Here is a 19,002-nt window from a genome sequence, read left to right as displayed (position 1 = left end):
TTCTGTTCGGACGCTGCCCTGTGATGTGGCAGCTTGAGACAGAGCTGAGGAGAGTCTAACAGGCAGGCGAAGCTCATCTCTGCCTCTCCAAAGAGCCTGATTTCCTGCTTCGAATCCGCTCAAATGCCCCCCTCCCCCTCCCCTCCTCCACCCCAACATCAACTCGACACCACTCGTCTGGAGGGAAAACGAACTCTTGTTGGCATGACAACCGTATAGGGCCGTGTTTAATTTCTATTGATAAGCAATGCTAGCAACACGCCAGCATAACAATGCTCAAGAGAAACGGCCTCACTGAGCTGCAGCCATGGCAATCACTTTTGGGGGGAATTATGTTTCCTTTGTTTGTGTTTTGAACGGCCGGGCCGACGCAACCTGTAGAAAGCGGCTCCAGCAGAGGCCCCCGGGGGCCCCACCAAACGGAGATTTATTGCCAGACTCTGGGATCTGTTCTGGGTCGGAATGACCCCCCCTGAAGTTTGCCGATGTCGACCTATTTGTCATGGTCATCGTGTCTTTAAGTCACGTCCGCTCTGACAGGACTGCCAATGATTACAAGGGAAAAAATTATGCAAATCTCCCATCGCGCTCGTCAGCAGTTCCTCTCGGCGAGGGCCGAGCTCAGCGGGCCGCCCTTTGAGCCAAATTCATTTAATTTATAGTTCATTTTCAAGTCGCCGCCTGCGCAAATAAATACATTTATCTCCCCCACAGATATATCTACAAAGGCACAGAGCTGTAGCTTTTTCTAATTTTGGATTACGCAATAAAGACACACTCGCTGGCTCTTAATTTTCCCCTCTTTGTCTTCAACACACACCGACAGTAATCCCCCCTCTCTGAAGTTTAAGGAGCCACGTTTAAGCGTGATGTTTATGCTGTGATTTGGTAGCTGCCCCGGGTCAAACAGCGCTGTTGTGTTTTGCCCTGCAGGCTGTTATTTCTTTTTGTGCAGCTCTGTGGTTCTATCGAACAGGGCCGTGCATCAAGGAGCAGGTGGAGGGAAGGGAGGGAGGTGGAGGAGAGGAAACAGCTTAGGAAATAGAAGCTGACATTCACCTGAATGCCCTTTGTGAGGAAAGGAAGAAGTGGAGGGAAGAAAAGAAAAAAAAGAGGGCGAGGGAGAAGGATGATCCCGAGGCCTCAGCGAGAGACGGAGGGGAGCGCGTGATTGTGGTTACTAAGGCTACAGCATGTTGCCCTGTTGGAAAGAGAGGAGGCTGAGGTACAACCAGCTAAATCAACTCTGAAGTGCCAGGTCCCCGGCGGTGGCGGCGGGGGTTGAGGAAATGTAACTGTTTAGGTTGCTCAGAAGGAACATAGATTGTCGCCGGCAAACGGGACCCTGTGCACGCCGTGGCTTATAGCTCACCCTCAGGGCTGTAAATCCCTTTGATACGCCACATGAAAGAGGATAAAAGACGCAGAAGGAGATGAGGAGACAAGTGTACCAGATAAGGTTTCTTTCATGTGAGTTGTACACCTCAAAAACACCCCGCCACCGGGGAGGTCACCCGGCATCTGTGTTTGCCGTATGAGAAGGGACCCCCTCGCTGGCCCCGCATTTGACTCCCCCGTCTTGCGATGGTCACTGGGGCTCAAATCCCCCCCGCCGTCTCTTGGATGTCTGTATCCCACGACGTCTCTGAAAACAGACTGCCGAACTCGAGCTGTTTGGAGAAAGGAACTGATGCAATATAAATTTCAAGGCAAGGATTCTCTCAAGTCTTTCTGCCTCTCCCCACACACACACACACACACACACACACACACACACACACACACACACACACACACACGCAGTGCAGGGAGGAAATCAATAGCCTTTCAAGAGCCAGTCAATGCAGAAAGTAATAGCGAACCAACCCAATGCTGTAAAATCACCACGGGCTCCCAACACACGGTGGGTGTAATGTAAAGGAATTGTGCTTAAGCACGCCGTTGCTCTTTGTCACTGGTATAGAATTATTTTCCTGGATCAGAAGGACCCAGAGTCTCGTATCTGAGGGGGAGTGGGGCACGTAGCAGGTCACTGCCGGGGCTCACCACATTCAACAAACACCAGCTTAAGAAACATAAGAATGCACACAGGAGCGCTTGTTTACTTGATTAGGAAATTCGTCCATAATTCTGCTCCACTTTGATTGGGCTGAGCGTCTGCCTAAGCAGCTCCCCATTAACTGTGAGGGCACTTTATGGGCATCCACATTCCTCTTGGTCAGGAAGCTTCCCTCCCCTTGAGGCCCAAAGTGCTGATCCCCTCACACTGCAGGCTGACGTGATTGAAAGCAAAACAAACCTGATTTGGAAAGCCACGGCGTAACACAATCATTATCTCTACCATGGACACATCAGCAGCCTCCCCCGTCATTAGCATCATTCTCCACTTACTGGATGAACAATGTCAATGCTTCTTTCCTCAAAATCTGTTCACGGTGTAGAAATGTCTTATTAACTTTAGCTGTTGAATTACAGCCCAGTCGGGGGGGAAACGCTGCATTGGACACTTCTGCAAACCACGGATACGTTGAATGTAGACATTATATGTCTGCTATTTAAAGTTATGTGGTATAATAGTGTCTATAACAAGCAAGAGAGACCAGACAAACACTGGACTTTCACTTTATATCTATCTACATTATAGTTGCTTCATTACCATGTTATGTTACGTTGTTTAGTTACTTTACTGCGTTACTGTGCTACTTTATCTTGTTGCATTACATTGCTACATTATCTTGTTTCTCTACGTAGCTAACAACGTAGCTAACAACATAGACGTTGTTAGCTATGTTGTTAGCTACGTTGTTAGCTACGTTTTTACCCTACGTTGTTAGCTACATTTTTAGGCTATGTCGTTAGGTTAGGTCTTTAAGTTACGTTGCTAAGTTAAGTTTTATGACTGTGACTAAGTCGTAGAGAAGGGTCGTCCTTCAATCAGAGGATCGGTGGTTCGATCCCCGGCTGCGCTAGTCCATGTTGATGTGTCCTTGGACAAGACATCTCACCCCAAATTTCTCCCGTAGCTGTGCCTACAGTGTATGCATGTTGTATGAATGTGAGTTGGCCCTGATGAGCAGGTGGCACCCTGCATGGTTGCTCCTGTCATCAGTGTATGAATGAGTGAATAATTTCATGTAGTGTTAAAGCGCTTTGAGTGGTTGGAGGACTAGGAAAGCGCTACACAAGTACATGTCCATTTACCATTTGTTTAAGTTACAATGTTGCACTATTATTTTAACACAACCCATGATGTTGTTTCTTTACTTAGCACTTTTCTGATTAAATTACGACTGAGATCACGTCTGTAGAAGCCTTTGAGTGTATATTTGCCATGGCAAGCACACAGTAGTTCCAATTCTCTATGTTTACGTAAATGAAATATTGAGCCCACATCAGATGTTACATCACCCGATGGAATGCAGTGGAGTGCGTGGCCACATGTGCAGGTCGGTCGCACATGCTGACAGTGGCACTTTGGAAGCTTTTTTTATTATTAAACTTGATCTTCCGGGCAGGGTTAAGTGCTGCCTGTCCCGTCCTAAGTGCAGCCAGTCACCCTTGAACAACATTTCTGTCCACCAGGGGCGTCACTGCACTAAAGCATGTGGCAAAGTTCCTGCAGCTGTTATTGTGCAGCTCCAAAGGGCTGCTCCCTGATTTGTAGAACAGATTGTCTATGCCATTTGTTAAATATGCAAAATGATCAGCTACAGGTTGTGGATCTTGCAGTTATAAAAATCAAGTTCACAAGATCAGTTTGGATTGACTTGTGCAGGTTGAAATACCCAAGCCATGCCTTTCTAGACCCCCCCCCCCCCTCCTCTCTCCCCCAACAAAGAAATGTTGCCAGGGATGTTACTTTCATTTCTTTCTTCTTCTTTTTTCGAGCATTCTTTGGTGTTCATAGTCAGAGAAAAGAAGATAAAGTCAGACCGGTTGTCTCTTTAAATCAAGCTGCAGTGTTGATGTGCCCTCAAGCTGAAATGGTAAGAACCATTTCCACCTCTGCGGCAGGGAGCCTGACCAAATAGGCGCACTAGAGCGCTTCAAACGTGATTCTCATTCCCTTGGTCACTTGTGGTCCATGGTCGCCTCCGCTCCTGGAGAGGGGAAGCAATTGTCAGTCTTTTTTTTCAACGGGAGTTTGTGTTTGTATTCTCTCCCTGCGCATCTCGGAGACATTATTTAATTTTTATTTTCCCCTCTCTCTCTCTCTCTCTCTCTTTCTCTCTCTCTCTTCTTTTTTTTCTTTTTTTGTGTTCCATCCGCAGAACTCAGTGGCAGTCGCCTCAATCCATTTACCGCTGGCTGGTACGCCTATCTCCTCCTCTGCGTTGCAATCTGTTGATAACTCCACTTGCAGGCTGCAGTTCATCGTGTTTCGCAATGGGAAACTCTTCCCTTGCACGGGGAATTCGTCAAATCTCGCCGACGATGGGAAGCGTAGGAGCGTTTCGACACCAGTTGCATTCACCAAATTAGGTAAGAGGAAACCCATGTTGACCATCATGCCCGTGATGTCAACGCCGCACTATATTGCCGACACGCTTACACACATACGCGCGCACACACACACACACACACCAGGTTGCTCTGCGCAACATGTTGACACGCGAGCTTCGCGGCCAAATCTCGGAGCATGCACGTTGTTGCCAACATAAATCAATGACTTTCTGTTATTTCATATCGGCGCACGAGCGTTCCGCGTCACGCTCCACTTCACGGATGCGCTCATTCATGGCGGGAGGGGGAATAAATAACAACATACATTCTATTTTGAGATTTAAGTTCACGTGCAACACTTTAACGCAACAGTCCGTCTGACACTCGCGCGCTGTCTACACGAGGCGCGCGCGCGTCTGTGTGTTTTGTATGTCGGACGCGCGCGCCCGTGTCCACGCTCCTCTTATGGCCACATAGCACTTACAGACTTTCCACTCGGGTTCCTTAATTGAATGTCTTGCCGTTTCTCCCCCGCACCCCCTCTCTGCAGATGGGTGCAGCCTCGGGAGCGCCGTGCACTCCGTTACCATCGCTCTCAGGCACTTCGCACTGGGAGTAGACCCCACCGCCGCCTACTGGGATTTTGACCTGCTGGATGGACACGGCGGCTGGAGGGCAGAGGGCTGCCACATAACGGGCTCCGGGGGCAACACGACCACCATTCATTGCACCCACCACAATAACTTTGCCGTGCTAATGGTGAGTAGTCTACCGTGTGGTACACGGTGTCATTCATTTGTAGCACCACCATGCCACCTCCCACCACCACCACCCCCACCCACATAAAGTGTCTCCCACTGCTTAGGGCCTTTTTATGGATCAAATGAATCTTTTTCTTCTTCTTCTCACCACCACCACCACCACCACGGAATAGATGGAGTCACATGTTTTAAGAGGCACTTCGTGCAGGGGACCTTTAAAGGCGTCCTTTATTGTTGCTCCTCAGCAGAGGGGAAGGATTTGTCAAATGCGCTACGGGGATTTATTGGCTTTGGAGTAATGCGCTACGCTAAATTCTCCCTCCCCGCCCCTCTATATCCTGGAAATGAGAAGTTGCGTGTGTTGTAGAGTCTGCCACCTTTTTTTTCTTTTTTTTCTTCTTTTTTTTTTTCTTCTTCTTCAAAAAAAGCAGCACAGCAGCAGCTGAAATAGCAACGAGGCGCGAGAGAAGGAGCGCCTTGTCAGGAGCTATTCGCCTCCGAGCGCAAGTGTTGTGCTAATTGGTCGCAACCATCGCCAAAAAAAAGCAAAAAAACAACAATCAAAAACATGTTGGACTGCAAAGCATAGCGTCGCTCGTCTTGTGTCTCGACGCCGGGCAGAGATGCCTTCTCTCCTGACGACGTCCCGCCGCTCACATTGATTTCATGAGGATAATACACCAAAAGCGCAATGGCATCGCATCGCCCAGTCGTTCCGTGAGCCGCTGCGCCTGGTCCGCTCTTTTTTGGATGAAAAGAAATCCTCCGGATGTTTACCGAAGAGTGGGATTCGTTAGACTGGGAGGTCAGTTCTCACTAGAGCATGAATTTAAACCCCAAAAATAAGAAGAAAAAAGTGTTGTGCTTGAGATGTCGCTGCTTTCCGAGTTGCCTTTTTTAAATTATTTTTTATACCTGCATATTTGATGAAGCCGCTGTTTGATTCCGTTGTTGTCTGTGTGTGCAAATAAGATGAGCTTCGGAGGAGAGGAAGGGGGGAAAGAAAAAGCCGCATAGGAATGAGATAGAGTGCACGGAGGTAAAGCGGCGTGGAGACGCGGCACGGGGTGCTGTGTGTGTACGCGCGCGCGCGCGTGTGTGTGTGTGGGCTGTGGGGGTCTGTGGAGAATACTAAGCTGTTGTCAGATTGTCATTGTGCACGTATACGGGCTTTTGGCTACCGCGCGCCGTCAGTGGGAACCGGTTGTCGGAATGAAAGCGGCATCGGCAACAAAGACACCAACAAAATGAATACAATTTCATTAAAAAAAAATCCCAGGCAGCAGATGAATGATTTGAACTTCGAGACACGTCCCGACAAGTACAGGAGGTGTAGTCGTGGCGACGGTGGACAGCCGTCACAGGGAACGTCCACGGTCTCATGCGGAGCCGCTTTGCGCGCCTACTAATGCAGTCACCACACCCGCCTGGTCTCTGCAGTGCCCGAGAAAAAGGACCCTTATTTACGGACTCGTGACATCATCTCCCGCCCCTCACTGTTTGGCCTCATCAAAAATGCTGTGTATTGCAACAAGGACCCTTGTAGCCTATAGGGGGGCTTCTGCAAGTCCTAGACCTGTTGCATAATCGTGTTTATGTCTCTGCCTGGCTGCCAGTTGGCCCGTTTTCTTATTTAATTTACAAGTAAAGGAGCCTCCATAAGCGAAGCTCTCATTTTGTTATGGGTTACAAACGGAATGCTGCTCTGGGGTTTTCTGAGGGGAGATCTGAACGGAACGAGTTCCAAGTCCCTCGCCGTGACGGCGTTTCCTCCCTGAACCCCCCCTGAGCAGTCACGTGGTTTTCCAGCATCCATTATAGCCGCATCACCTTCTGTGCTTCAAAAAAAAATGATGCAGCCGAATTCCTCCTCAGATCAGCTGCTGCAAGGTGCAGTGTGAGGATCCATCTCGCTGGTGTGCCTCCGGAGGGGTCAGCCACAAAGCATGACAGCGCTGGAAGAGGAATAATGCAAGAGAATGGTCTCAAAGAATGTGGGTGGAGGGAGATGAGCATTATTACATTCACAATAATGCCTTTCAATGTGCAATATCCAGTTCCTGTTGATTCAGACCCCATTGTGTGTGTGTGTGTGTGTGTGTGTGTGTGTGTGTGTGTGTGTGTGTGTGTGTGTGTGTGTGTGTGTGTGTGTGTGTGGAGTTGATTATTCCACAAATAGCATGACAACCCAATACAACCGTTCGTCTGGTGGGCACTGAGGTTCTGGGATATGAAAGAATACAGTATGTATAGTACATGGTAGAGAGACTCCCCCCCCAACCCCCTCCCCTCCTCCGGCTTTGTGATGAGAATGCCGAATAGCCCGACTTAGTGACGGGATCTGTGTGAAAGAACTTCGACAGCAAAGCCTTTTGATTTGGGCACACACTGGACCCGGCTGAATGAGGATGCATCATGTTGCTTCTCTGGCAATAGAACGCCGCGGTGCCGGCCCGTTCCACTGAAACTGAAGCTGAAGCAGATAGTTCTGAGATGTGGGTCAGGTATGGAAAGACAGCGTGCCTCTGTTTTGGATTTTTTTTCTTCTCTCCTGCACTGTGCCGAACTTGAGCCTGGTGGAAAGCAGCCGTTCCAGATTTCAGCACCAGGGACAGTTCCCATGCATTCCTCCCCCTCTGCCTCCAGCGGCCCTGAGTCCGTCTGAAGGGAGGGCTGACTCACTCGTTTACAGCAATGCAGCCTCCATCATCTGTCTTCCTCCCAGTGACAAGTTTCAACCCCCCCAATAACACACCTCTCCTCTGTTCTGTACGTTCTCGCCGCCCCACCAGCAGCTCGTTTCTATTTATTCTTTCACTGAGGCCGGAGTGTAGATGAAGGAGCTCCCGCATTTGATTGCTGCAACGCTCCAGACTGTTTAATATGCAGGAGCAGACCTTTAGAACGAGAGCAACACACTGAGGGGGTGGCTGGCTTTTTGCAAGTATCCAATCATAACAAAGGCCCTAAGGCCACGGGCCAATAAGGGAAGAGCTGCAACCGAGATGCATTCCCATACACGCTGGACCGGATTTAATGAATGTGTGAAGCAAAGTGGATTTTCTTGGAAACAGGAGGCTCCTCCGGTGGCGCCTCTGCATCGGCGGTACAGCAGATCAGTGACGTGTCGGTTGAACAGTCTCATAGATGATATGTATGCATATGGATGTGATTGTGGAGGAAGGCTTCTTGTATTTGAGGGAGGAAAGCAGTGGTTGTTGTTGGTGATGGTTTAAGGAGGGAAGAGGCTGACAAAGAGATAAGGAGACAACAAGTGGTCCATTGAAGAAGTATTCAGATCCTCTACTTCAGTTAACAGTATATTATTGTTAGTAAAGGTCTGCATTCAATATATTGGATGCTTTTACCTGTTTGAGCCTTATAAAGGTACTTCAATGAATCCAGCTGAGACATTTAGGCGGGAACTTTCTCTTTTTGGTGGAACTGTCGAGGGGCCCCGACTACCGCACCGGTGTTGCATATGATGTCACAAGCCAAAGCGTTTGGAAACCACTTGTTCAATCATGTGTTGATTTTAAAAGTAGAGCTGTGAAATGAATGTCGTAGTAAAGTAGCATAAAAAGGAAATACTCAATCTAAGAACGTTCTCAAGGGATTTACGGAAGTTGTTGCATTCACCAATTGTAATTTAGAATGTTCTTTTAAGGACAAGAAAAATGCCCAGACCTGTTATTCCTCAACATTTAGTTTGACGTTAGGATATTACCTGCCAATTATTTTCTCAAATCGTGTTTTTTTGTAACTATCAAATGAAAAATAATAGTGAAAAAAAATTGCTATCAACATCTCTTAGAGCTCAAAGATGATGTTTGACCAGCAATCCAAAACCCCAAGATGTTCCGTTTGTAGTCCTCACATTTTATGGGAAGGGTTGGCAATTGTGGCTGATAAATGACTGAAACAAATAGTTGCATATTCATTTTGACAACTAACCAATAATAGATCATATTACAAAAGTAGTTATTGTAGCTGTACACAGCGTTCAGTGACGATGGCAATCCGTCCATTCGTTCTCGTCTTCAGTGGAAACACAGAAATAGGAACGCTATATCAGCTTGACTGGTTCGTTTTTAGTGCAAAATGTTTATTGCCTACTCAATCGTTATCATTGCCACTCAAAAGGTAGTAACTTGGAGGAAATGAGGGATGAATGTATGGTAGGAGGGGAGAGGAGATAAAATTAGAAAGCCTTCTGCGCTTCAGCGGAGAGGGAAAACCAATTGATTGTGATTGCATAAAAAAAAAAAAAATAGTATCCCTTTAAAGGTTGTTTACTCAAATTCAATCCACATTCGGGGCTCTCGCGTTGGGCAATTACGACGAATACACAAACACACACGCATATATATATAGTATACGTTGTGCATGATGCGCCGTCGCTAATTGAAAATCACCTCCTCGCATCTTTCACATCTCCTGCAGCTCAGAAGCAGTTTTCTTGTTTTTGCGTGTGTTTTTTATCCTTTGCTTTCCAGCGTGTAGCCGTCTCTGAGCTCTCCTCATTAGTCCTTTATCCACATCCGTGCTTATGGCAGACGTAACGAGGCAACAAGCCGGTCTTCGCCGCTCACCCACAAGCAGGCTTCATCATCGGGGTTCACTTTATCCTCACGCCCCGGACTTCTCGGTCTCTGCGAGGTTTTCACACTAAAGGAGCTTGTGTGTGCGTGTGTGTGTGTGTGTGTGTGTGTGTGTGTGTGTGTGTGTGCGTGTGCGTTTAAGGAGATGAAGGGATTCACAGTGGTAATGGCGATGACCTGTTGAGATACGCATTTGTTTTTTTTCTATCGATATGCATTGTAGTGGGAAGGGGCGGGGGGCGATTACAGACAGTCAACAGAAGAGGGGGGAGGCCTTGAGCTGCTGTGTTCACTGATAGGGGATTTAAAAAATCGAGAAGAACAGGAAGCACCTCTTAGCCTCTGGAGAAGAGCAGTGAATAGGCAACCTCGCTGTGACGACAATAATCCAGGAAAAAGTCGGCGCTCCCTGCCGATAAACGGTCCGGCAGATTAGCTCCCGTAACATTGCGGCTTAGTTTTTTCCGACAGATTAAACAAGCAAGATACAACACATTCATTTGTGACCTTTGGAGGTGCTGGTTTGTGTAATCTTTGGCAATGTATCTTTACTTGACAGTTTGTATGATTGCTTACAAAAAAGTACCTCTCGTTTTTCGTAGAATTTGTACGAATGTCAGTTTCCACCCGTTTCATGCCAACAATCTTTTTTTAAATAAACTTCCGTCTTCACAGAAAACAATTTCCTTTGGTTTAGGCAGCACAACTACTAAGTTATGTTTTGTAAAATATTGTGAAATACTTGGTTAGATCTTAAAAAAGTTGGTGAAGTATTTGGTTAGGTTAAGTATAAGATTGTGAAATAAGGTTTAGGCAACAACACTGCTTAGTTTAGGAAAAGATCGTGGTTTGGGTTCAAATAACTACAGAAGTGCCGTCATTAAGTTACTTAAGTTACTTAGGCAACATTGATTTCTTGTTTCCTGGAGGAAAGACCGTTTTTTGTTTGTTTGGCCCTCCCACCCTGTGTGGGGTTTTTTGCAGCCTGTATACTTCCTGGTTCATGATTTTGTGGGATATCTTCGAATGACGAAGGATTTTTTTGGGAAGGTATCGCTACGCACGTTATATGAGAACAGCCTGCCTTTGGACAGAGCCAGGCTTCCTGTATCCAGTTCATGCTAAGCTAAGCTATCCGTCCGCTGGCTTTAGTTTCATATTCACAGAAGGGACACGCGAGTAGCACTGTTATCACATTTAAAGGGGAACACCACCTCAATTAAAAGTTTCTGAGGAGGCCTAGAGCTTCATAGAAAATTAATGGGAGACTTATTTTGTGTTCATTTACATACTTAATAACTTGAGGAAATCACAAGGTTTAGTTTTAGTTTGTGGATTTTTGTGGTGCACCAAAGGAAAAATAGCACATGTTTTTGAAAATGGGTGTAGTTCCCCATTAACTCTCTTCTAGGCAGCGCATTAGTGTATTTCCCAAAGTGTGGAACTATTCATTTCGACGAAAGAAGTTGGTGCAATAAAAGAGGCGTCTTTTGCATACTTGAAAATGGGAGATTTAATTTTTTCTGCTGATGTTGATGAAAGTCACCTCATAGCTTTACAGGATATGAGAGATCAGCAAAGCATAATGTGTGTCTGTGTTGAGCTTTGTCATAATGATGCAGCTTAAAAGCTAATTCTTATGGAGTAAATGCTAATCGCATGCAGGGGCCCACTCAGCATCGGCTCACCATTCAACCTTCTACCTTGCTTGCACTTGTTCCAAGCGTGGCGGCTGACAGGCGAGGGCGCTAATCCACCTCCAATGTGCGAGTGGCGGGCGGCCTCGCGGCCTCCTCACACTTCACCCCGGTTACGCGCGGGCTTAGCGGCGGGCTTAGCGGCACGCTGCGCAGCGTGAACTTACCGCGCACAGCAGTTGAGGTTCGGCTCAGGTTAATATTATTTAATGCATGCACTCGTGTTCCATTTGTAAGCATTAACTGGAATTTGATGTCAGGCATGATTACTCCAGCACAGGGGGATTGGTTTGTGTGTGTGTGTGTGTGTGTGTGTGTGTGTGTGTGTGTGTGTGTGTGTGTTTGTGTGCGCGCGTGCTCGCTGCAACCACAGAGCCGCTGCAGACGTTCTTCGGTTGCCACCGTTCCGATTAAACCTGTCAGTGTTTGGCGTGGTGGAAGTGGAAAGGGGACAGATTGCTGTTGGCCAATGGCCTGACATGTGATGCAGGTGGTTTTTCTCCCTGAGCGATGAGTTCAGTGCTCACAGGTCGCCATTTCTCTCGGCCGTCAACAGTTGCTGGAGCGAGCCGATACTCACCATCGGCCCTCCTCCCTGACGCTCTGTGTTGGACGCTCTACTTTCTAATGCGCTGCTTATTCCTTTTTTCCCCCTTTTCGCCCAGATACAAATTGCATTGCTCTTCTAACCTATTGTTATTCAAATTATGTCCGCTCCTCAGCTAAGTGTATGACAGACTATAATAGTGCTGCTCGCAGCAGAAGAGATTGTTTCACTTAATGTGTGTGCGTGCATGTGTGTGTTTGTGTAAAGAAAGTTAATAGGCTATTCGATGGTCCCGTGGTTTTGATGTTGTTTATATACGGCCGCTGATTAATTGGCAGCCAAAACTGCTCTTCCTTTTTTTCTTTTTCTTTTTTTTTATCGAGAGGCAAACCACTTGCTCGAAATGCAAAACCGCCCTTGCCGACAAGCGGCCTTTATGAAAGCTAATGATGTCGTCGCATTTTGATTTTATATCCAGCGTGACGCTTTTTTGGCACACGAACCTCTCGAACAATTAGCGAGAGAAATGAACACTCTGACGAGGTGTGAGCGGGTTGTCTGTTGCCGCCATGGCGCGTGGACTCGCCTGCATCTGCCAAGTCACAAGCGATCCAAAGGAAGCCAGCCCCGCGTGGTCCGTTGTGCGTGCGACGGAGTCCATGTGGGCGCACGCCGTCTCGACCAAACAGTAAGACAAGAAAAAGGAGAGGGAACTGATCTGAAGCTGTCAATGTTCTAATGTCCCACTCCTTCTATTACCAGCTGCTCCCTAGTGGACAGAGCGACCCTCTCTGAACCCCAGAAACAGCTTGGGAGAAATGAGGGCATGCCGTGTAAACAGCCTCTCTCTCTCTCTCTCTCTCTCTCTCTCTCTCTCTCTCTCTCTCTCTCTCCCTCCTCCCATCTCTCCGCCTCCGTTTGAGCTCCTGTCACTAGTTCGCAATTGGGTTGCTGTATTTGTGCGCTGCATTTAACTGAACCGGACAGCACCTCATTGGCACAATGCTGGGCAGTCTAGACAAACACATTAAGTGCTTACTTTTCCCCCTCTCTGCATTAAGGCACTGTTAAAGCGATGCGGCCCTGTGGCTGGCTGCATGTTGTCAGCCAGCTCCCAGAATGCCCGCCTCTGCCCCTCCATCTCGCTGCTGCTGCTGCTGCTGCCAGCCACTGATTAGCAAAAGTATATCTCCACAAAAACAGACAAGGCCGAAGGTGAAAGGCGACAGTCATTTTCATAAGGGACTCGAAAGAAATTAAGCTCTCGCAAGTGGTTTACAATACATCATGGCCTTTCTCGGCCACAACCAATCACGATCACCGTGACCTTTGGCGTTTTGACCGTATCGCTTTGTGAGCGTGCATTCTTCTCCTCGGCACACAAGGAGAGTACATTCATGATCTCTTTGAGGTCTACTGTCAGGGCGTGGGGCTGCTGCTGCTGGTCGCTCGGCTCATAATTAGGGAGCAGCTATTGACGCGGTGCGGCCCCCATTGCACTCCTAGTGGCGAGATAAGGGCAGCCGAAAGACTGGTGTAAGTCGAGGGGGGATAACATGACAAGGGGTATATCTTGAGGCAAAGTGTATTAAGAGCCCTTCAGATGTATTGGTCAGAGGTCTCACAGTTTAAATTGTATTTTTAGAATGCAATGTGAACATTTGCATTCCAGTGTTTTCAGGAAAGTAGCCTCCCGCTGGCTGCAGCGGGGCTGCCGAGGATTTGTCAGATTAAAACCCGACCTTGCAGGTGTCCACAATTTTCATTTCTTTTCACATCCAATCATGAATTACAAGAACACCTGATGATATTTGGGGCAGACAACTCCACAGAAAGCAGTTCAACCATGCGTCTGGGCTCTCTGGTAGTACGAGCCACGCATGTGACATTTTATAACGTTTGTCTACAAAACCAATGAAAAGACAAAAACAACAACAGGATTGTCTGTGTAGCCAAACGCCTGATATTGTTGTAGAGTGACACGTTCCCTCATTACCATGAACACTGTCGAGTCAGTTGTAAATTCACCATCCTGCTGTAAACACTCACTAACCTGCATTAATCTGCAGCTCAGAAGAGTTCCCATAAATGCACAGTTTACTCCTCTTAAATAAGCTCAAAACTACAGTTTCCAGCTGTTTTGGGAAATTAATGTGCCGTACGTTTTTAAAGATTTATGTCTTCATTAGAAGCTAATGGGCGTGGGACTCGCACAGACAAGTTAGTGGGAGTAGATTAGTTGTGCTTTTGGTCTTTGCATGGGATTTGTCGACAATGAGGAAATAAACACTGAATAATGCCAGCCCAACGGAATACCATGGTGACACCTGTTTAACATTGGTGATGCGGTGCGGTTAGGTTTAGGCAACATCTAAACGGGTTTGGGGTTTGAAAAAACATCACGGTTTTGGGTTGATATAAGTACGTCTGTTGCGCAGTAACAGAACCTATGTTTTTGCGCGTGACACGAACGCCGGCCACCCGAGTAAAGGTCCTGTGTTTGTTTCACCCATCCACCACCGCTCGCCTCCGAGGACTTTCTGGAGGACTACTGACGCTCTGAGCGTCGAACACTGTTGAAACCCTGGCGTCTCTCCTCTAAAACATGCCTTGTGCATTGGTATCAAACGACAAGGGTCACTCCCAAAGCTTTGTATTTATCCACCTGGGAGTGAGAGTCGTATCCTTGAACTGGCCGTTTAGGCTACATGGACCTTTGCAGCTGATCATTTTGCGCCACGGACCGTTTCGTCTAAGTCAATATTTTCATTTTGTGGGCCATGACGTCATAAAAATGACATAATAAAATGATACGACCGGCATAAAAACAAATATAAAGTGCATGAAAATACAACTGACCATTATGCCGTAATAGTGGGAGCCCTGAGCTTGTTTCTCTGTAACGAGTCGGTCTCATCTCGGGGTGATGAGAGACAATGACACCCGACGTGTGTTCTTTATGTCCAGTCTACTCCGTAACTCAGTGTTGGTCACTGTCACTGCAGGAAACACAGATAGGAGGTTGGAAATGGAAGCAGGGTTTTCAGTGCTTTTTTGGCAATTTCAGGATATTCTGAGATTGCCAAACTAACTTTTAAGGCCACCGTCAGTCACTAGATTGTGGGTTTCATTTTTGGGGTAACGTATCACGTTCAGACGCACGGACTGATGTATCCGGTCATTTTTCAAAATAAAACATCTTTCCGACGCAGCCCGGTGGTTGGGGACCGCTGTTTTAGACCACGAATTGGCCCAGGATAAGGTGTCAATGTATTTGCATAGCCCAATATCACATACGCAGGGCTTTACAGACCCAAGACAGCAACAAGGAAAAACTCCTCAAACAAACTCTGCACATAAAGAAGAAGAAAAAAGAGCAAAACCTCTGGGGAGTTCATTCAAAGAGAGATCTCTCCTCCTTGGACGGCTGGGTGTTCTGGCTATTAAAAATGAACAGTAAATTGTAGTAATAATTCAAAGGAAACACAGCATGCAACAATGGGATTTCAGATGAGCGCCATGATCCTCAAATCTCTAATCTCATAAAAAATCCAATTAAGTAAATCTAAAGAGAAGGGTCCAGTGAAAGGAAGGCCACGGCAGATCCTAGATCAGTTGGATGTCAGCTGGGTGGGGTTAAGTGTGAAGTCTGGGGTAGCAGAAAGTATTTTTAACTAAGCTTCTCTTTGATGCCGCAGAACACAACAATGAGAGCTTGATGGATGGCAGTCCAGATTATTTTCAAAGAATCTTTGCCCCGTTGGGTTTATCTTCAGAGCTGAGCGGCATTGTGTGTTTTCTCCGTGCGTCCCCTGTCGACACGCGAGTGAGAGGGAGCGGGCGAAGATGTGTCCGAAATATGCACGACGGAGTGAATTACCGATCCATAGACGCGCCTCTGTGTGGCCCGGGTGAGTGATGCGCTCCGGTATCAAAGGTGAAAAACTAATCTGGGCTCCGAGACTGCCTCCTTTTTCGCTGTCCTGACACTGTGGCTTACCAATGGCGCTGACGAGATGCAAACATGTAAATTGCCGGCGGTGGAGAGCGGAGCGTCCACTTAGGCCTAAATGGCACGGATAGCACAACTGTCAGGCGGTAAAATGGAACTGGGCTGAGATCACAGCCAGCAATCTATAATCAAAAATGGAGGAAAATTGCATCGTGGTTTGGGGGAAGGGAAAAGAGGCTGAGGGAGAGAGATCCGAGGCAGACGTACAGTAGCTTCCTGGACTGAAGGGGCGATGATTTACCTTTTGTGTCCTCCTCCCTCCATCCGTCTCCACAATCACTCTTCATCTCCTTATCTCCCCTATCACTGTGTTTCACCGTCGTCCCCGCCGCACGCTGTTTTACGTTCGACGCACCACATGCCATGTTCTTCATGCATTCATCCTTTGCACGGTTGACTGCATTCATTCAAGAGCTCCTCAATCAGTTAGGGAACACGGCAAAGGGGTTCATTTTGGCTTCTTCTGGGAGGCGGTGGCAAACACGGTGATGCAAATAGAGCCACGAGGCGGCTGACTAGAGGTTTGCCCAGGAGACAAAGCGCTCATTTACCAGAGGGCTTTACAAGAGGCCGGGTTTGCAGTGTGCGTCCTCTCCGCCACGGCGTTAACAGAGCAGAACCCGTGGAGCGCTGCCCTGCTCTCAGCCATTGTTACAGCGACATGCGTACAACGTATCGACCGGCAAGGGAACGAGGCGCTGGCTGGCTAATGCATGCTCCCATTCGCTGTGCCGAGGGACCTCAGAGTGTGAGCAGCATGTGTAAGAGGGCCGAGGTGTTTCTGACATGCATGTGCGTGTGTGTGTGTGTGCACACATGTGAACGCACACATAGCCCCATCCATTGAGCATTCTGTGGCGCGGAGCGATTGGAAGAGATGAGTCACCCCTCTCAGACAACACCTACCAACTATCTCTCTCTCTCTCACTCTCTCTCTCCCTCTCATGCGCACACACGTGCACGTAAAGAAGGTGAGCGACGTGATGTTGGCAGGCAGAGTTTCAGGCTCGCTCACACAGTCAGATTAAAACGAAACCCCGTTGAAGAGGGTTCGTCTCATTCCAGCCGCTTTGCTCTACATTCTCAAAACAATCTTCTCTCAGATTTATTTTTTATTGATTCACGTTCTCAGACAGATGGAATGTTTTGGAGGGGCCGGCTGGAGGCTTGAGCCTAATGTCGGAGGGAGCCTAAAAAGTCTCGACATGAAATTGGGGTCGGGTTCTGATGGCGAGTGCCGTTTTGGATTCGGCGCCAGGTTGGCAAGATACAGCGAAGTCTGAGGGCATCAAAAAGCTCTTTGCTCCTTTTTTATCTGCAAAGAGCAACATGCAAACTGGTTCCTCGCTTGTAGCCGGTACTAACTGTCACCTTGTCGTTTTGAAATGTAGAAATTAACACTGAAATACACCGACAACCATTGAATGGATTGCCAGTCAATTGCGGTCCATTCATGCTCTCATGGGATGAAATATAATACATTTGTGGATCCCATAACTTCTCATTGAGCGCCATCATCAGGTAAAAGCTCTATTAGTCCAATAACCTGCAAAACGAATGACATTACCCATCAGCCTGCGGCGTGTAACCATCACAAGAAGCTAGCATGTTAGCGTTGTCATTGTGAGCTTCGTAGATGTGGTCGGCATGCCGCCGATAGCATTCAGCCCTGCTGTGCTAACCTGACGTGCCAGGTGGTTTATCACACAGAACCATCCCAGTGGAACCAGTTCGGGCAGGCACAAAAAAAATACATAACAGGTCATTGGATGAACCATCTGTCAGGAGAATTGAGGAGAAAAAAACACATCTTTTAGATGGAGAGGAGCCTCCAGTGTCGTTCTTTGCTCTTTCTTCAAAGAAGAAATGCTCTCCAGTTCTGACAGAACCGATGCTATTGCAGCATCTACACCAGCCTCTACGTCAACGCACACACACACACACACACACGCACACACACACACACACACACACACACACACACACACACACACACACACACACACACACACACACACACACACACACACACACAAAGCAAAACCATAGCCATAGTTGCCAGTAGAACCTAACAGGATGCTAATCGGCCCGAAACACATTACTTGAAGCCTGACAAGATGGTTTTTGGCGTGATTTCCTGATCACATCCAGCAGCGGGTGCATGGTGACCACGGCGCAGCCTCACGGAGCCACAAGCAAAGTACATCCTCCAAAATGGTTTTCCATTTGAAGCCACATCTCTCTTAAAATGTCCCCATCATGAAGGGATTAGTCACCGTAGAACTGTTGCATTAGATTGCGTTATTTTTTGCTCGGTGCACCTAATAATGGGGAAACTGAGTATTAGATAAAGGATCTGAATTTGATCAGATCTGATAACAAAGCCATTGAAGCCGTAAATGCAACATGTTGGTGTGTCAGGCGTAGCCGTGTATGTGTGTGTGTGTGTGTGTGTGTGTGTGTGTGTGTGTGTGTGTGTGTGTGTGTGTGTGTGTGTGTGTGTGTGTTTTTGACTGTATGAGTGTGAAAGGAGGCATTATGTTCAGCAAACCTTCCCTGGATAAATAACAAGCTGAAGAGAGAAAGAGATTAGAGTCATCCCAGTGTCTCCGTCCTATATTAAAAAGCTATCTTCTCTATGCTTTCACATTTGCTCGTATTGATTCACTCTGTTCATAGCAGACGTGTGTACTCGCGTCTCTTTGTTTCCGGTCATAGAGGGAGGGATTGCCTACAGTGAATTACTAGTTTGTGCTGTTTGCAGCACTAAGCAAGTGCACAAGGTCCATTTATTTGATAGTCACGCTTTAAACAACTCCACAGAACAGCGATTACGGTATCTTTTGTATAGGAATTGGAATCGCCTGAAGCTATATATACAACCCTTCTAATCCGAGGCTCTAGAGAAATTAATGCTAATGAAACAATGCCCCCGTGATGT

At 47.3% G+C, this 19,002-nt stretch overlaps 1 protein-coding gene across 1 annotated transcript in view; it reads left to right on the top strand.

Annotated features, from left to right (window-relative positions):
- The window catches only part of adgra1b (adhesion G protein-coupled receptor A1b), a gene marked incomplete at both ends in the record, with an annotated part of 158,145 nt that overhangs the window by 105,467 nt on the left and 33,676 nt on the right, over positions 1-19,002 (top strand). The window contains 2 exons of the mRNA XM_079229808.1: positions 4,272-4,482; positions 4,994-5,202. Coding sequence (XP_079085934.1) covers positions 4,272-4,482; positions 4,994-5,202 — 420 coding nt within the window. The remainder of the gene's footprint in view (positions 1-4,271; positions 4,483-4,993; positions 5,203-19,002) is intronic.

This window comes from Taurulus bubalis (assembly GCF_910589615.1).
Source record: "Taurulus bubalis genome assembly, chromosome: 14".
NCBI classification, from domain to species: domain Eukaryota; kingdom Metazoa; phylum Chordata; class Actinopteri; order Perciformes; family Cottidae; genus Taurulus; species Taurulus bubalis.
This window is presented reverse-complemented; position numbering and strand designations above follow the sequence as displayed.